Genomic DNA, 15,415 nt, shown 5'->3' with positions numbered 1-15,415 from the left:
TTACCTTACTTTAAAAACACATGCCAAATATGTTGTAGATTATTTTTCCCTTCATGTAAGTGGAGATTATATAAAAATACAAGTTGTTCTGTTTATCCAAGAGGCTAAAGAAGTATAGAGTGCAGTAGTGTTGAATTTTGGTTTGAATTTCTGGCCAATTTCGAAATTGCTATATTGCACACAGAAATTAATTCCTTTGTATTAGCTTCCTTTGGGTTCCGTTTGTCTTAACTACTTTATATGTTGCTACTAAAAATGATACAAGTGATATAAGTATATGTATATTTTCAAATGTACCATTTTATTGGTACATTTTAGATATACAATATGCTGATGTTCATTATTGAGAATGTGTACCTTTACATAATGTAATATATTTTGATTATTATCACTGCTTCTTTGTTTATGATTTCTTGACTAAAAATAAGAATTCTCAAAATTAATTAAAAAAAGAATCTAAGAATCAAATGAAAACAAAGCTTTTGTAAATGGAGTAGGGATGCAGGACTGAAAGGAGGGGAAGGAAACAGGAAAAAAATAATTAAGACATAATATGTACAGGTACAAATTCTCTATGACAAATGTATCAATATGTATGGCAAACATGTATTAATAAACGAAATACAAAATTCTCAGGGCTGGGGATTTAGTTCAGTGGTTCTGCCACCTGCCTCACAAGGCAAGGTCCTGAGTTCAATCCCCAGTACCCCCCCAAAAAAAATTCCATTTAAGATAGCTCTAAAGGAAAAGATTAAAAAAATGTGTAGCCCTTAGAATGACTGTATTTAGCAATACCTTAACATACTAGCATTCAAGTCACATAACTAACAGAAAACAGAGGCGTGTTTAATAAACAAACATTGAGAAATATGTTTATCATTTAAAAATATGTTTAAAAATCAATACACTCAAATCTGAAAGTTTTTTTTTCTAAACTAATCAAACAGTCTTCTAAGAAAAGATTTTTTGGCAGGAGTCAAGACTTTCCCAGAGCCTCTTTTGCGGATGGGTTTCATTGGAGGCTTTTTAAAGGGTAGGACTCTTTTTGGAGTTTGTAGTGATCTTGCTATCTCCACATGCTCGTTGCAGTAATACTTGTTGCTCCCTTCTGACAGATGGATGAGTGTGCGTTCTGCTAGATCCATGCACTGGGCATGGACCCAGTGCCCATCTCCATGAGAACAGTAAATCATGGCAGGTTTGTTGAGCTCAGTTGAATAGAAAGGTACCCAAGTGTTGATATCCACGTCACAGGTAGGGCAGCATGTTATCCAGTAGCCTGTCACAGACTCATCTTCTTCATCCTCTTCGTTATAGGTATCAAATTCATCGTCACCATCAAAACTATTTGCTTCTGCACTGAAACAAAATTCTTCTGAATCTTCCAAGGGCGTAGAGTCACCTGGATCTTCTGTTGATGTCTGACTATTTGCCAATGTTTTCTGATCTTCATTCATACCATCTTCAGAGCATTTCAACATATAAAAATAGAATGCCTCAGAAACAGCTTGTTTATTGTCTCCTGGTATGCCAAGGAAAACAGTTCCATTCCCCATGCTACTTCCAAACCATATCTTGCTGTGCTTAATATCTGGGGTCCAATCTGGGGTTTCCATCTCACAGATTTTGATGTCGTTGTCTTCTAAAGAGACAGTGTGGCAGACCATTCTCTTTTGATTTTCAAGCTGATAGCCACCAACAATAACAAATTCATCATTGTTAGTTTGAGTCAGGATTGCACTGGACACAGAGATTCCTCCTGGCAAGAGTGAGCAGTTCACAGCTGGGCTGCCCAAGGGGAGGTCAACCCTTATTCTGTACAGGTTGGTAGGGCGGATGTCACTGGCAAGGGAATGTCCTCCTAAAATATAAACGGTATCATTTTTGGCAATAGAGACATGAAAAGATAGTCCATCCTGAAGTTCTGGAAGAACGTATGATGTAGCACACCCGAATTCAAAATCCACCAAGAAAACATGGGGCAAACAATCAGTGACACTATTCCACTTTTCTGTGGTTCTTTGGGTAGGAGCCATGTATGATCGTCCCCCAAAGAGCACTCCCATCCTTTTCCCTCGACTGTACACCACATCAATGGAATGACCGTATCTGGCTTCAGGAACATCTCCTACCAAGTCTTTCTCTGTGCAGCGGAAGGTAACTTTTTTGTTGTTCTTGCAAACAACAGACATGATATAAATCTTATCCGAAAGCTCATTGTTTGGTGTTTTGCCCCCATGGATAATATATTCGTACTTCTCAGACTCCACGCTGCCTTTGAATGTGCAAGTAGCAGGGTAGCGAAGAGGTGGAAGGTAGCAGGAATCTTTAGAGAAAACTGCAGGCTTCAGTCTGAGATGGTTATGCTTCACATCAAAATGGAAAACCCCAGTGGGGCAGGATCTCTTCGGCCAGCCTTTCTGGCCAAAGAAGAAAACTTGCCCATCAAAATTCATCAGTGAGAAGCCTGGTTGAATTAAGGAGATATTATTACCGACTGTTACCATCTGCAGTGACATATTTTCCAATCGTCAGTAGATCTTTGATCTGAAAAAATTATAAAATAAAATGATTTAGACTATCTCTTGGCATAACTCACAATATCCAGATGACTTCACATGGAAAAAGGCGTGTTTGAAGTAGGACCAGATGAACAAAATTCAGGAAGTTAGGTATGCAAAAGGATACAGAACCTTTTATCTGATTCAAACCAAGCAGCTGGGACATATTTTGGAGTTGGACTATTCACCCTTAGACTTCTGGGAAATATAGTTCTTTTCCTCTAAAACTTCTCACACTTTAGCTGAAAGAACTACATTTCCCAGAAATCCTTTCTGTATACCCGGGTAGCTATGATCATCGCTTTTGTTGCTCCAAGAGGGGAAGACTTCTAGGATGGTTCTTTGAATAAGGACGCCAAAAGTGCGAAGTGACTAGATGTGAGCCGAGGCGCAGACCACTGGGTCATGCGAGGTGAGAGAAGTTGGCACCCACCCAATCTTGAGTTACGAGAAGGCTGCAATATCAGGATGGGTGTCGGGCAAACCCACGTCCTGGAATTGCCTGATCCTCCCTTGGTGACTCTTAGAAACAGGTGACCCAGGAGGAGGCACAGCTGCTTCTGGAGTATGGTTGCCTGGAAACCGCACAGTAAAGGGACGCCATGGCAGAGGTGTCATTACTACTTTTGCCTGGATGCTTTGGGCTCGGCTCAGAATTGCACCCTTGAGGGCCCTTGGGTTGCTGAGGCAGGCGGCTAAAGGGGCTGTGGAGGTTACACAAACTGTGATGATCTTAGAGAATCCGATACCTGGTGGGCAGGGGAGAAATTGCCTGATACGAATTTTACTGTTCTGCATTTAGTAATGGAAATGTACCAATTAGATTTCTGCAAGTACCACCGGAAAGGCCCCTCGTTTCCTTAGCTGCCTTTTCTCCTGTTTCTAGAATTCTTTTAGGGAGACAGAGAAGGTTCCTAAACACATCTCCCCCTTCCCCTTTCTAGGAAGACAGTCTTAGTAGCTTTTATTTCAAATCTCTTTCCGGCTCATGTACTTTGAGGTAATTCTCTAGCAAGCAGGCACAGAGCAAAACGGTGCCAGAATTACTCAGGATGTCGTATTTATATTATGACATTTAAAATGACACTAGAAGAAGTAAATTTGTTAACTTATCTAATTTTATTATTGCTACCTCACTTATAAAGATGTAAAATACATTTCTTATTTTCCAGGGAGGGTTATAGGCACCAAAAGTAAAGGGAAACACGATATAACAGATTAATTGACTCTCAGAGTAAATAGTTAATACACTTAAAAGCAGAATTGCTCGACTGGCTAGATACAGTGCCAGCTCGGTCATTTACTACATGACTGGTTAGATTCATATCCCGGCTCTGTCACTTACTAACCCCATGACTTTGGGCAACTTATTTAATCTCCCTGTGCCTCAGTTTTTGCATATGTAAAGTGGATAATGACACCTACTTCCTAGGTTGATGTCAATCATGATTAGTAATTTAATACATGTAAAGCACTTAGAACAAGCTTCCAGCCCTGTAGGATAGTTATTATGGTGATGTCTGACCTTATCAAAAGTAGGACTGTTCAAGATTAGTTGTCTGCCATTAATGACAACTGATACAAAGTTGGAAATGGTTAAAAGGGGCTTTAGAATATTGAAATGTTGCCAGTGGGTATAAACTTTTGAACTAGTGAGTTGGATAAATATATGTGCTGAGGGTGCTGGTGGTGAGTTAATGTAAATAACAAGGGATATTTTATTGTTCTTGTCATTCTCTAACCCTTCATTAAACATGCAGGATCTAAAGTTAGATTTTCTGAGTAAAAATCTGGGGCTCTAACAGTTGTATGGGCAAGTTATTTTCTTTCTGTTTTTCTGTCTGAAAAATGAAGGTAATATTAGTACCTATTCATTGGATTATTTTGAGAAACAAATGAGGGAACACATGTAAATCACATAGTGAATGATTAATATTAGTTGACACTGCAATATTTTATTGCTTGGGCCATTTTGAATCTGTGGTCATTCTAATAGATGTTGTTGTTTCTATTTTCATTTTTTTGCCTGGAAATACTTTTGTAGCTTAGATGTCATTAATTGTTAGGCATTCTCTTGTACTTAATGATTTTTTAGTTTACTTGGTAGGTTCCTCAAGGTATGATCTTTTACTGATACTCTTGTGGCTGTTAAACCAAGCGACGAAGTGGTGCCTGTGAAATATGATTGCCAAGTCTGTGAAAGCAAGCCTTTCTCTCCCTGACCTTTGTTATTTGTAGATTCAGCAACTAACACTGCTTGTGAAATGACGTGACCAAGTATTTTATTTATTTGTGGGCTATCCAGATATACATAAAAGAAGGCATCCCAACAAGTAAGAAAATTCTATCCATAGGAATGAAAAGAAAATATTATCAATCCACAATTCAGTAAATGAAAACTGTAGGTGATTACACTCAGCGGGTTATGTGATATTTTCAGAGAGTTGCTCCATTTTGGATGAAGGAAGTTCTTCTGCCAAAACTTGCTTATTTTTAAACACCTACAAAGACTGATATTGGGATATTTTGCTTTACTTACTTGATTATGTTTTGACATAGAGACCATTTTGTCTCTTCCATTATTTTAGTATAACTGTATTAGTCTTATCTCAGTTTTTAAAAAGTTTTAAAAAGATTATGCTAGATCTAAAATAACCTACTGAAGAGTTTTTCTTTAAATAGACTGGACAAAAAGAGACAGATTTTTAAAAATAAGACACTGTTCTTCAACTGAGGGAAATTTCAAAGTCAACACATTAAAGATTCTTTTTAAAAGGTAGAGACATAGGACCGAAACACTTACACAATCTTCCCAACCCCATGCTAACATTCCTCAGCAGGGAGATTTTCATTTATTCACTTTGAAGCCAGGGCATAGTTGAGTATCAAAAGAGAACTAATGGTGTAAGGTCTGGGTTTGTAGTTTCCTGGCTCTGAACCCACTTATTTTTCTTTCCAAAGAAAGATAGGGTACTCTGAAGCATTAAATCTTACTGATCTGCGCTCCCATGTTTCCTGATTGCTCCAAAATAGCAAGTAACCTCATGTACAAGGCATCTAGTGTCTTGTAACTGCAGGCATTTGGTGTGTGAGTTAACAGTATTTTGTATGGTTAAGTCAGGTTTGAGGCATATATTTGATTTTTTTTTTTTTTTTGCTGGAAGTAAAACCAGAATTAAGTTTTTCTTTCTATATTAATACCAGAGAAACGTTTACGTACTAAGATTAATAATAGTGCTCTGAAGGTATAGGAATTAAATCTTTGCAATCAGCTAGCGAACAAGGAACCCCACGTTTTCTAAAGTCTGCTTCTTCCCTTCGCCCTCTAACCCACTGCCCATCTGCAGCTAACAGGTTGCTGAAGTGTGTGTCATCATTCCCTTCAAGGTTACAAACAAGCTTTGGTAGAAATGAAGGTATTGGACCTACCTGAAGGGCAGAGGGCCTGCTCACCCCTCTCTGAATCTTTGCCGCTAAACCAGGTATTTAAATCAGCACTTGGGGAAGGTTCACTCCCTGCCCACTGTGACTGCAGTAAGCAGGAAGCTGGTGGCCGAGAGAGTGTGTGGTGCCTACAGATGTTCTAGTGAACACTGATCTGACGGGAGTAACTGACTGTGACCTCTTTTTAGTTTTCCTCTTTGATGGTTTAGGGAGCTATCCACCAGAGTGTAACTCAAGATTTAACTATTTCATTACTGCCAACAGTGGAAACACAATGTACTCTTTATTTGTAAAGCCCCCCCCAACCAAAAAACAAAAACAAAAAACCAAAAAAAACCCCAAAGGTCTGATTGAAACCTAATTTATTAAAATTAAAAAATATTAAAAAAATGAGTATAGTTGTTCTGGTTTAAATAAATACTATTGTGAATAAAACGAGAAATTACTTGCCCTAAAGCAAGGAACTTTAGTACCAGTGCTAGTCGTGTTAACTCTGTTTTTTTAACTAGATTTTTAATTAATATATGTTTGTGATATATAATAATTAAATTCATCTTGGGGAATTAGTGCATATACATATTGAGTCTTGATCTTTTTTACTTCCCCTTTAAATTGAAGTGCTCTTCTATGGTATTACTTTCCTTCATGCAGACTCAGAAGGCAGGGATTGTAATTATTGGAGGGTCTCTACCAACTTCATGCCAGCCAGTCACTGTGTGTGATACTGTACAGTGTAATGATGAAGAAAATGGAGTTTGGGGCCCAGCTGGCTTCCCTTGCCAGGTCTGTCATTTTCCAGGTGCAGTCCCTAACCCTCAACCTTGTTTCTGTCTGAAATGGAGATATAGAAATACTTATCTTGAATGATCATTAGGGGAATGAGAAATGATATAAAAATGTAAAGTCCTCAGCCAAGGAAGATGTTAAAATTCCACAGTTATCTTGTTGGCAAAACTACTTTGTAATTTTTAATAGTTGTATAGAATTGTAGTTACTAAATGTAACACAATTTCTCTAACTACCCACCATTGTTAGTCATTTAAATCAGTGCTCATGTGGCTGAGATGATAGAATATTGTGGTACCGGCTTGCAAATCTGGGTGTGAGTTTCAGATCTACCACTTACTAGATGATGGGCCTTTTTGAGCTTTCATTTTCTTATCTTTAAAGCAAGGAATATAGCTATATCATTGTAAGAACTTGTGGATATAAAATGTCTGGTAAAAAGAATATACACGAGAAATCTTGCCTAATGACGACAATGTTATAGATTTAAATGAATAAGTGACTATTTCATTTTTAAAGATGTATTTTAGGGTTAACTTTTTAAAAAATAGATATGTAGGTCATTGAGTTTCATTTGGAAGATTGGCCTATCTTTTTAAAAAGAACCATCAATTTCTCTAGTTAGTTCCATGATGATTTTTTGTCTGTCTGTGAAAGGATATTTGTAATTTCCCTAACCTATTAATAGTATTTTATAATGATGATGATACTTAAAAATTACAGCAATAATGACATCTCTCATAAACTCTGTACACTGGGTATCTACAGTAAATACAAAATAGAAACCATGGTTAGTTTAGGAAAGTGTTTTAGCCTTTAGGCTTTACGGACATCAAAAATTACATAATTTGTAGCATAGCAGTTAGTTGCTGAATTGGTAAATTGCCTCCCAAGGGGATTGGAGATTAGTACAATAGTCCTCCTCCTTTATCTCTGGGTTCACTTTCCTGGGATTTAGTTGCCTCTTCAGTCAGATGTGTTCTGAAAATATTAAGTGAGAAATTCCATAAATAAACAACTCACAGGTTTTAAATTGTATGCTGTTCTGAGTAGCGTGATGGACTCTTGCACCATTCTGCACCATCTCACTGGGAACGTGAACCATCTTTTTGACCAGTGTATCTGCTCGGTGAACACTACCCACCAGTTAGTTACTTAGTAGCTGTCTCCATTACCAGGTGAACTGTCATAGTATCACAGTGCTTGAGTTGGAATAGCCCTTATTTTACTTCACAGTAATGCCAAAGCGCAAGAGTCTCAATGCTGGCGAAGAGAAGCCATAGAATGCTTCCTTTAAATATGATCTAACATCATCATGAAAAGAAGGATGAGTACAATATATTTTGAGAAGGGAGGCCAGAGACAGAGAGAGATCATGTTCATGTAACTTTTATTATAGTGTATTAATCATTCTGTTTTATTAGTTGTTGTTACCATTTTTTCTGTTTCTAATTTATAAATCAAACTTTATCATAGGTATGTATTATAGGAAAATTGTGTATGCATAGGGTTTGGCATTATCTGCAATTCCAGGCATCCCCTGGAGGTTTTGGAATAAGGAGGGACAAGGAGAGACTACTTGGCAGCAGATAAAGGGGGTATTGTGGTAAGGCACATTTATTGAACAGTCACCATGTGCAAAATCATGTGGAGAATTAGAAAGAAAATCATAAACACAGGACTTTCTGTTAAAGAGCATACATGGTAGTAGGATGCAGCAACTTGATTGCTGCTGAGCACAACTTACATGCTTCCCACGTTCAAACTTTTAGAGAAAAGTTTTTAGAAGTTTGTCAGGACATTGCAGTTATAGGCTACTCAACCTTTCCTTGAGGCAGAATCAAATTCAGATTTCTAATGGAATGTATAGATGTTCTGGTATCTATAGTAGCTACAGATACTAGTATCAAATATAGATAGTGATATAGTATACAGATATAGAATATATAGCTTTGTCCTTCCTTGGATCAAGACACAGTGGAGAATGCCTATAAGTCAATCTATAGTAATTGATAGAAAAGGAAAACTCATTGGAAAAAAGCAGAAAAGATAATTTCAAACCCTTTAGTTTTACATCAAAGTACTTAAGGATAGAAAGTGAAATAACCTGCTAAGGACAACATGGCTGCAGGGGGTTGTGTGCAGAATGACTTGGGAAGGCAGAGGGGAAGCACTGAGTCCACTTTGTGGACTCACAACTTTTGAGAAGCGCCATGTCCCCTCAAGCATTTCCCTCCACTCTGTACGTGAAGAGAATTCACATGTGTCATAAATAAGGCTGCTGGTAACTTTTCACAGCCTTAGGGTAGGCATAGACAATTATTACTCTTTTAATAAGTGGCTAAGTTTTAAGGTAATAATACACAGGGCATTGGAAAGGGAGATGTTTGGTTTGTTGAGTGAATTCAACCATAGGAGCCGCAACCGAAACTGGCAAAGAATCGAAAAGAGGAAGGAAAAGGAAGCCCGAAGAAGGAAGCAATCTTCAGTTAGGGTGATGCATTGTCAAGTGAAGAACATGACAAGTGAGTTGTCATTTTTTATTTAAAGCAATTAAATATGGCCATCTGACCAGGATGACCGATACTTTGCTGTAAAAGTCCCCTGCCCTGTTTTAAGGTGGTCTATTTGCTCTAAAATAAAATCAAGGAGTTTCAGAGGCAGTTTTCATTGTTGTGTTGGAAAAAAAATCACTTAAATTTATTTTCGCAGGAAGGAGTTTGTGATTCTTTTCAAACATATTGGCAAAGAAGACATTTGTACATAGGTGCCCGTGCAGATTATGCTGTGTATATTGAGGCAAAACTGCCAATAAAGTGTTGAGAGAAATTGGAAGCTGGGGAAGCATTGCATTATTTCTGAAAGCCCATTTATTATTCCACAGCCGTAGGAATTTTAGAATTAATAATAGCTGAGAAGCACCTCTCAAAAATCTTATTTCTGTTAAGAGAATGCCAAATGAAAGGTCGATTTTATTTGCAAGATCTGGCATTTTGAAACACTTAGAAATGTATTCCTACAGGCAGAGTTGATTTAGTTCGGTTGCTGTACACCTGCTCCTAACCAGCTGTGTGGGTTTTGCTTTCAAGTTGGCTTTTCAGTATGTAAAAGTGCTGTGCATGGTGCAGGTGGCCATAAGGCTCAGGAAGTAGGAGAGAAAGGGATCACTTTAATTAAGTAAGGATGCCTTTGTGTCATAATTGTTATGCAATACAGATAAAATAAACATTAATGCATTTATGCCTACTGTTCCATCTTTGGAATACCCCAAGCAATGGGACATAATGAAAGTTTTTCTCCTCCAATTCTTGTGCCTTGAATTCATATATGAATTTCATGCCCCAAAATTAAAAAGCTCACAACCTTCAGCATAAATGGGTTAGTGGGACGTTGCATATCAAGTGAAAGTGGGATTACGTTTGAGCTAATAAGTCTTGTATAATTGAAACGCTATTGTGTGACTATGTAGTTATAAATTTGACCTAGAAACCCTACTTCCTTTTGGATCAGCACCCTTATCAGGGGCCTTTTGAGAAATATTCATGGAGGCATCCACTGTTGTCACCCGCAAGTCACCATTGCAGCTGATAATGTTTCCGAGGTGAGGAGATGAATTTTGAACATGGTTGACGTATTTGTAGAGTCCATTTTCTTGATAAACGTACCAGGTGAGAGTTAATGAGCTTGTAGGAGTGTTGTTGGGAATGAAATTAAAGTGTTCATTCATGATACACACAACTAAAATTTTCAAAAAAGTCAGAAAACAGAAGTGGCAGTGAAAGGCCATCTTCCTGATTCCAAAAACAGTGAATTTTCTGGGTTTGTCCTGCGAGCATCCCCTGCAGGTTCTCTGTGCAGAGTTAATCTGTGTGTGTGTGTGTGTGTGTGTGTGTGTGTGTGTGTGTGTGTGTGTTTAATGATGGGAAATTTGCAGGGAGAGTTCAAATGCTTAACAGTGCATTTTTCTTTGTTTAATGGAATTCATAGCTGTGTAATACAGTCTAATACTTAGTTGACCTGCCTCAGTGAGTCAGTGCAGACATTTCTGGGTTGACTTAAATGTCTCGGAGGAAGTGTATATTTTGGGAGATAAGCTTGATTTTATGCAGTCTTCTGATGGACAGAAAGGCCTAATGAGTGAGAGCCTCAAGAAACCATTACACTGGCTTGGTTGGATGAGCAGGAATGGAAAGCAAATATTTCAAGGGGAAAGTTTCTGCCTAAGTGTGTCGTTTATAGATTAGTGTTAGTCCCATTCCCCAGTGCTTTCTGCAGGGAGAATAACAACCCACCCGAGATTCAGAATTCTCGGTCAACTTTTATTTTTGTGATACTGGGGATTGTATCCAGGGTGTGCTGAACTACGTCTGTAGTCCTCCTTCCACTTTTTAGTTTTTTGAGACAGGTTCTTGCTATGATAGTTCAGGATGGCCTTGAACTTACTAGGTAGCCCAGGTTGGCCTTGAAGTCATGATGATCATCCTGCCTCAGCCTCCCAAGTCCTGGGATTATAGAAGTGTGCCGCCATGCCTGGCTTCTCAATAAACTTTAGTGATAATCTTCTTTTTCTAATTCTCCTTTGCCTTAATTGGTTAACCTTCCTTCTTTGCTCCACTCACCCCCTTTTTTAAACTTTAAATTTTGAAATAATTATACAATCATAGGGTAGATTCACAAGAAGTCGCAGAGAAACGTGCAGGGAAGTTCCATGAATCCTTGGTCAAGTCTTCTACAGGGTTAACATTTTGCAAAACTGTAGCGTAATGTGAAAGTTGGGAACTTGCTGTGGCATTCATTCAGATTTCTCCAGTCGCTTGTTTGTGTGTGTATAGCTCAGTTATGTCATGTGTATCTTGCATAACAACCACCGCAATAAAGGTGCCCCGTTGTACACAAGACTTCTTGATATCCACCCTCCTCTCTCCAACTGCCATGGAATCCGTTCTTCACCTCTGTAATTAAATTATTTTACAAATGCTACATAAATAGAATTACAGGTACATAGGCATAGCTCTTTGAAGTGGCCGTTTTTTCATTCAGCGTAATTTCTTTTTTTTTTTTGATTCATGTAAGTTGTTACATGAATTGATAGTTTGTTCTTTCATATTGCTCAATAGTATTCTTTGGTTGGATTCACCATGGTATGCTTAACCATTCACCAATTAAAGGACATTTAGGTAGTTTCCTAGTTGTGGTTTTTATGAGTAAAGCTTTATGAGCATTCATGTACAAGTTCTTGCATGAAAATCAGTTCTTCTTTCTCTGGGATGAGTGCCCATTAGTGTAACTGCTAGTTGTGTGGTAAATTCATTTTTAGTTTTCAAACAAACTGCCAAACTATTTTCTGGAGTAACTGAATCATTTCACATTGCCACCCACAGTGTATGAGTTACCTAATTTCTCTGCATCTTTGCCAGCATTTGGAAGTGTCAGTATTTTTCATTTTAGCCGTTTTGGTAGGCATGTCATGGTACCAAATGGCGATTTAAATATCTCTAATGGCTAGTGATACCAATTATCTCCTCCTGTGGTTGCCATTTCCAAGTATATATCCTTTTCAGTGAATGGTCTCTGAATGCCTTTTGTCCTTTTTAATTGGATTTAATTTTGAGAGTTATTTGTATATTCTAGATCAGTGGTGGTGAACCTATGGCATGCGTGCTGCAGTGGGCTGTTTTCATCATTGAAAGCCCTAAAAAGTTCGGCATCACTGTACTAGATGCTAGTTTTTTGTTAGATATGTGGTTTATTAATATTTTCTCCAAGCCTATAACCTTTTCTTTTCACTTTTTTTAAACAGGGTATTTGCTTAAAATTTTTTTTGGTGTTTAGTTCACACAGTTTTTTTCTAATAGATCATGATTTTAGAGATAAGTCTAAGAACTCTTTGCCTAGTCCTATGTCAGTGTTTGTTGTCTATGGTTTGCTTCCTTTATAATAAAATCTATTTTGCCTTGTTGTCTTTTCTATTTTTTAAAATCAATTTTTCCTCAGATTTTTTCATTAGTACATATTTACAGCACATAATGATTATAGTCGTCATGGGAAGTTGGTGCACATGCACAACACATCTTAATTGTTTTTAGTGCATTTCCTTTCTCTTCCCTTCTCCCTTCATCTCTTGGTTCCCTTCCCATTTACAAAAATGTCTTTTCTGTTCTTTTTTCCTTTCTTTTTTCTCTTTTTCCTCTCCCCTCTTTCTTTCTCTCCCTCTCTCCCTCCCTCCCTCCCTTCCTTCCGTCTTTTTGAGATGGTGTTTCACTATGTTGTCCAGGATGGACTTGTACTCTCATGATACTTCTGCCTCAACCCCCAGAGTATCTGGGATTACAAGTGTGCATAACCATGCTTGGCTGCCTTGCTATGTTTTTATTTTTCTTATTCCTATTACTTTCTTCATTTTAAAATATTTTCACTCAATTCCATATTGCTCTCATTTTAAACTAATCATGGGACGGTTCATTAGAGCCATTTTTATTGAAAATGTTACATATTCAGTATGTAAATTATAACCTCTTTAAGGAAGGAACTAGATCTGTTAAGGCAACAGTTGTGATATCTGTATTCATGGTAACCATGTGCTGAACCACATTTTAAAATTATGTGCAGTTTTTAGTACAGATATGTTTTCTTTCTTTAAGTTAAGATTTTTGTCAAGGAAAAATATGGCTATTAAGACATCCTACTTCTAAGAACTGCATAGAAAACAGTATATCCCCCTTTTAGTCAATATTAATCCCAAAACTTTTTTTTTTAACCTCTCCTTAAATACTTCCTTTAATAGTAACTGCAGAGGGCGGTACTTAGGGGAATTTAGAAATCTAGTTGTCTACACTAACTTATTTGGCGATATTAAAACATTCCACACCTCTTACATGTTAGAAAATGTTTGTTGGTGAAGTTTATAACTTGAAGTGCATGCTTTGAAGCTAGAATCATATGTTTTCATTCATCTTGATAAAAAAAAATTCTGAAAGAGTTTAGGTTCTTTTCTGTATTGTAAGATGTGCTTTGTTTCATATTTCCGGCTTCTTCACTATTCCTTTTATCTCTTTGCTTTCTTGGGTGTAATTGTAAATCTCTAAAATGAAAGCATACACGTATGCTCACACTCCAGATGTTTTTTCTGTTTCTGGGGCCTAGAATGCAGTTGGAGGCATAGGTACACCCAACCAGAGTGAGTTCACTGCTTGGTGTTCAATTTCCTACTGGCTTCATATGTACCGTAAAGTTCGTGGCATCTCATTACTCTTTATGATGAGGGAACTACATGATATTGCTTGCCAGTAGAGTCAGTCATTGCTAAAAACCCCACCTGAATTTTCTTTCCCAGATCCATTCATTTATGCTGTAGGATTGAACTAGGTTAGTGTCAGGTTTCTCTCAACTCAGAGAATCTGAATTTCTCTCAGTCGATTTCTTTTTCTCATAATATGAAGTAAAAGACATAAAAGAAATCAGAGGACATAGAATCTTTGTAGTCCAGTCAAGGAAGAAGAAATGAACTCATACCTTGTCTTTTCTATCACATACATTAATCTACAGTTACAGTGCAATTTGACCTTTTGGAGATTTGAAACGAATGTGAAAGGACAGCCAGCTGGGAAAGTACCAAGATTCACGGTGTCATTTCCTTAGGCAGGGTGAATTAGTTTGATAATATCTCATCTTCTTTTCATCATAGCAGTAGATTCTTACCACACTTTGAGAGAAGACTCATTCAGCAACTTGCTTCTTTCAAGCTACTCATTGTTGTCTCTGAAAGTTAGATTCTGCTTGCATGAATCGAAGCAGTCTTGAAGATCAGCTCTAAAGATGTGCTAAGACAGTACTGATAATTTTACACACCGTGTTTCAGAGTGGTATACTTTCAGAGACTGCACAACATTAATTAGCTTGGATTATTGTTGGTTTCATTTTTTCATGAGAGAAAACAGGATTTCTGGGAGGCTATGTGACTTTTCTCCTTATCTCTCAGTGACTTGGTAGGAAAATTGGGTTCTTAACCAGGCTCCTGGCCTCTGGATGGAGTTCAGTTGTCCACGCAGAGGCATGCATATACCCTGTGTTTCCATCTGGAGTGGGGTGTGACTTAGAGTGTTGCTTGTGATGTTCCAGTAGATTTTACGTATATTTACTTGTCATCACAATGTGCTCTGGGTCTTTTCATGTGGTGCTCAAAGCCTTCAAACATGAAGACCAAACCTAAATAATATGTCCTATTATCTAGGCAAATGTCTCTCTTTCCTTTTAGAAAAATATTGCATGATGAAAACAAAAGTATGTGAAAAAGTAACTGAAAAGCATTACTTCCTTCTAGAAAACCACTAGGATTTACATAAACCACTTGACTATCTGGTAGGTGATTCTCTGCTTTGTCAGTCCCTGGAGACCTCTTATTTATGTTGTTATAGACAAGGAAAGTTCTAAATTTGAAGATAGGTATTTGTTAAACTCTTGAAGTAATAACAGTTTTTGTATTCTAAAAGTCTTTCAAATAATCAATAAAATTGTGTATTGTAACCCTATACATAAAATTAAAGGTCTTTGGGCTGGGTGGTTCTGCTGCCTGCTTTGCAAGTGTAAGGGTCCGAGTTCGATCTCCGTACCAAAAAAAAAAAAAA

The 15,415-nt window shown here is 37.5% G+C and overlaps 2 protein-coding genes across 4 annotated transcripts in view; one reads left to right on the top strand and one right to left on the bottom strand.

Moving 5' to 3' along the window:
- Positions 1-935: 935 nt before the first annotated feature.
- Positions 936-2,546, bottom strand: Rag2 (recombination activating 2). The gene has a single exon (XM_010612550.1). It carries the CDS (start codon positions 2,517-2,519, stop codon positions 936-938), a length of 1,584 nt encoding a protein of 527 aa, XP_010610852.1. The 5' UTR covers positions 2,520-2,546.
- Positions 2,547-2,830: 284 nt separating this feature from the next.
- Iftap (intraflagellar transport associated protein) overlaps positions 2,831-15,415 on the top strand; it is a 70,522-nt gene continuing 57,937 nt past the window's right edge. For 2 of the 3 annotated variants that reach the window (XM_010612548.2, XM_010612544.2), the window contains exon 1: positions 2,831-2,973. In XM_010612548.2, coding sequence (XP_010610850.1) covers positions 2,967-2,973 — 7 coding nt within the window. In that variant the 5' untranslated portion in view covers positions 2,831-2,966. Of the gene's footprint in view, positions 2,974-9,186; positions 9,317-15,415 lie in introns of those variants that run through there. The other variant, XM_010612546.3, reaches the window with a different exon arrangement.

The sequence above is a fragment of the Fukomys damarensis genome, unplaced genomic scaffold (genome assembly GCF_012274545.1).
Source record: "Fukomys damarensis isolate Sample0158 unplaced genomic scaffold, DMR_v1.0_HiC HiC_scaffold_27, whole genome shotgun sequence".
NCBI lineage: Eukaryota > Metazoa > Chordata > Mammalia > Rodentia > Bathyergidae > Fukomys > Fukomys damarensis.
The sequence above is the reverse complement of the archived record's forward strand: the minus strand, read 5'-3'. Positions and strand labels throughout refer to the sequence as shown.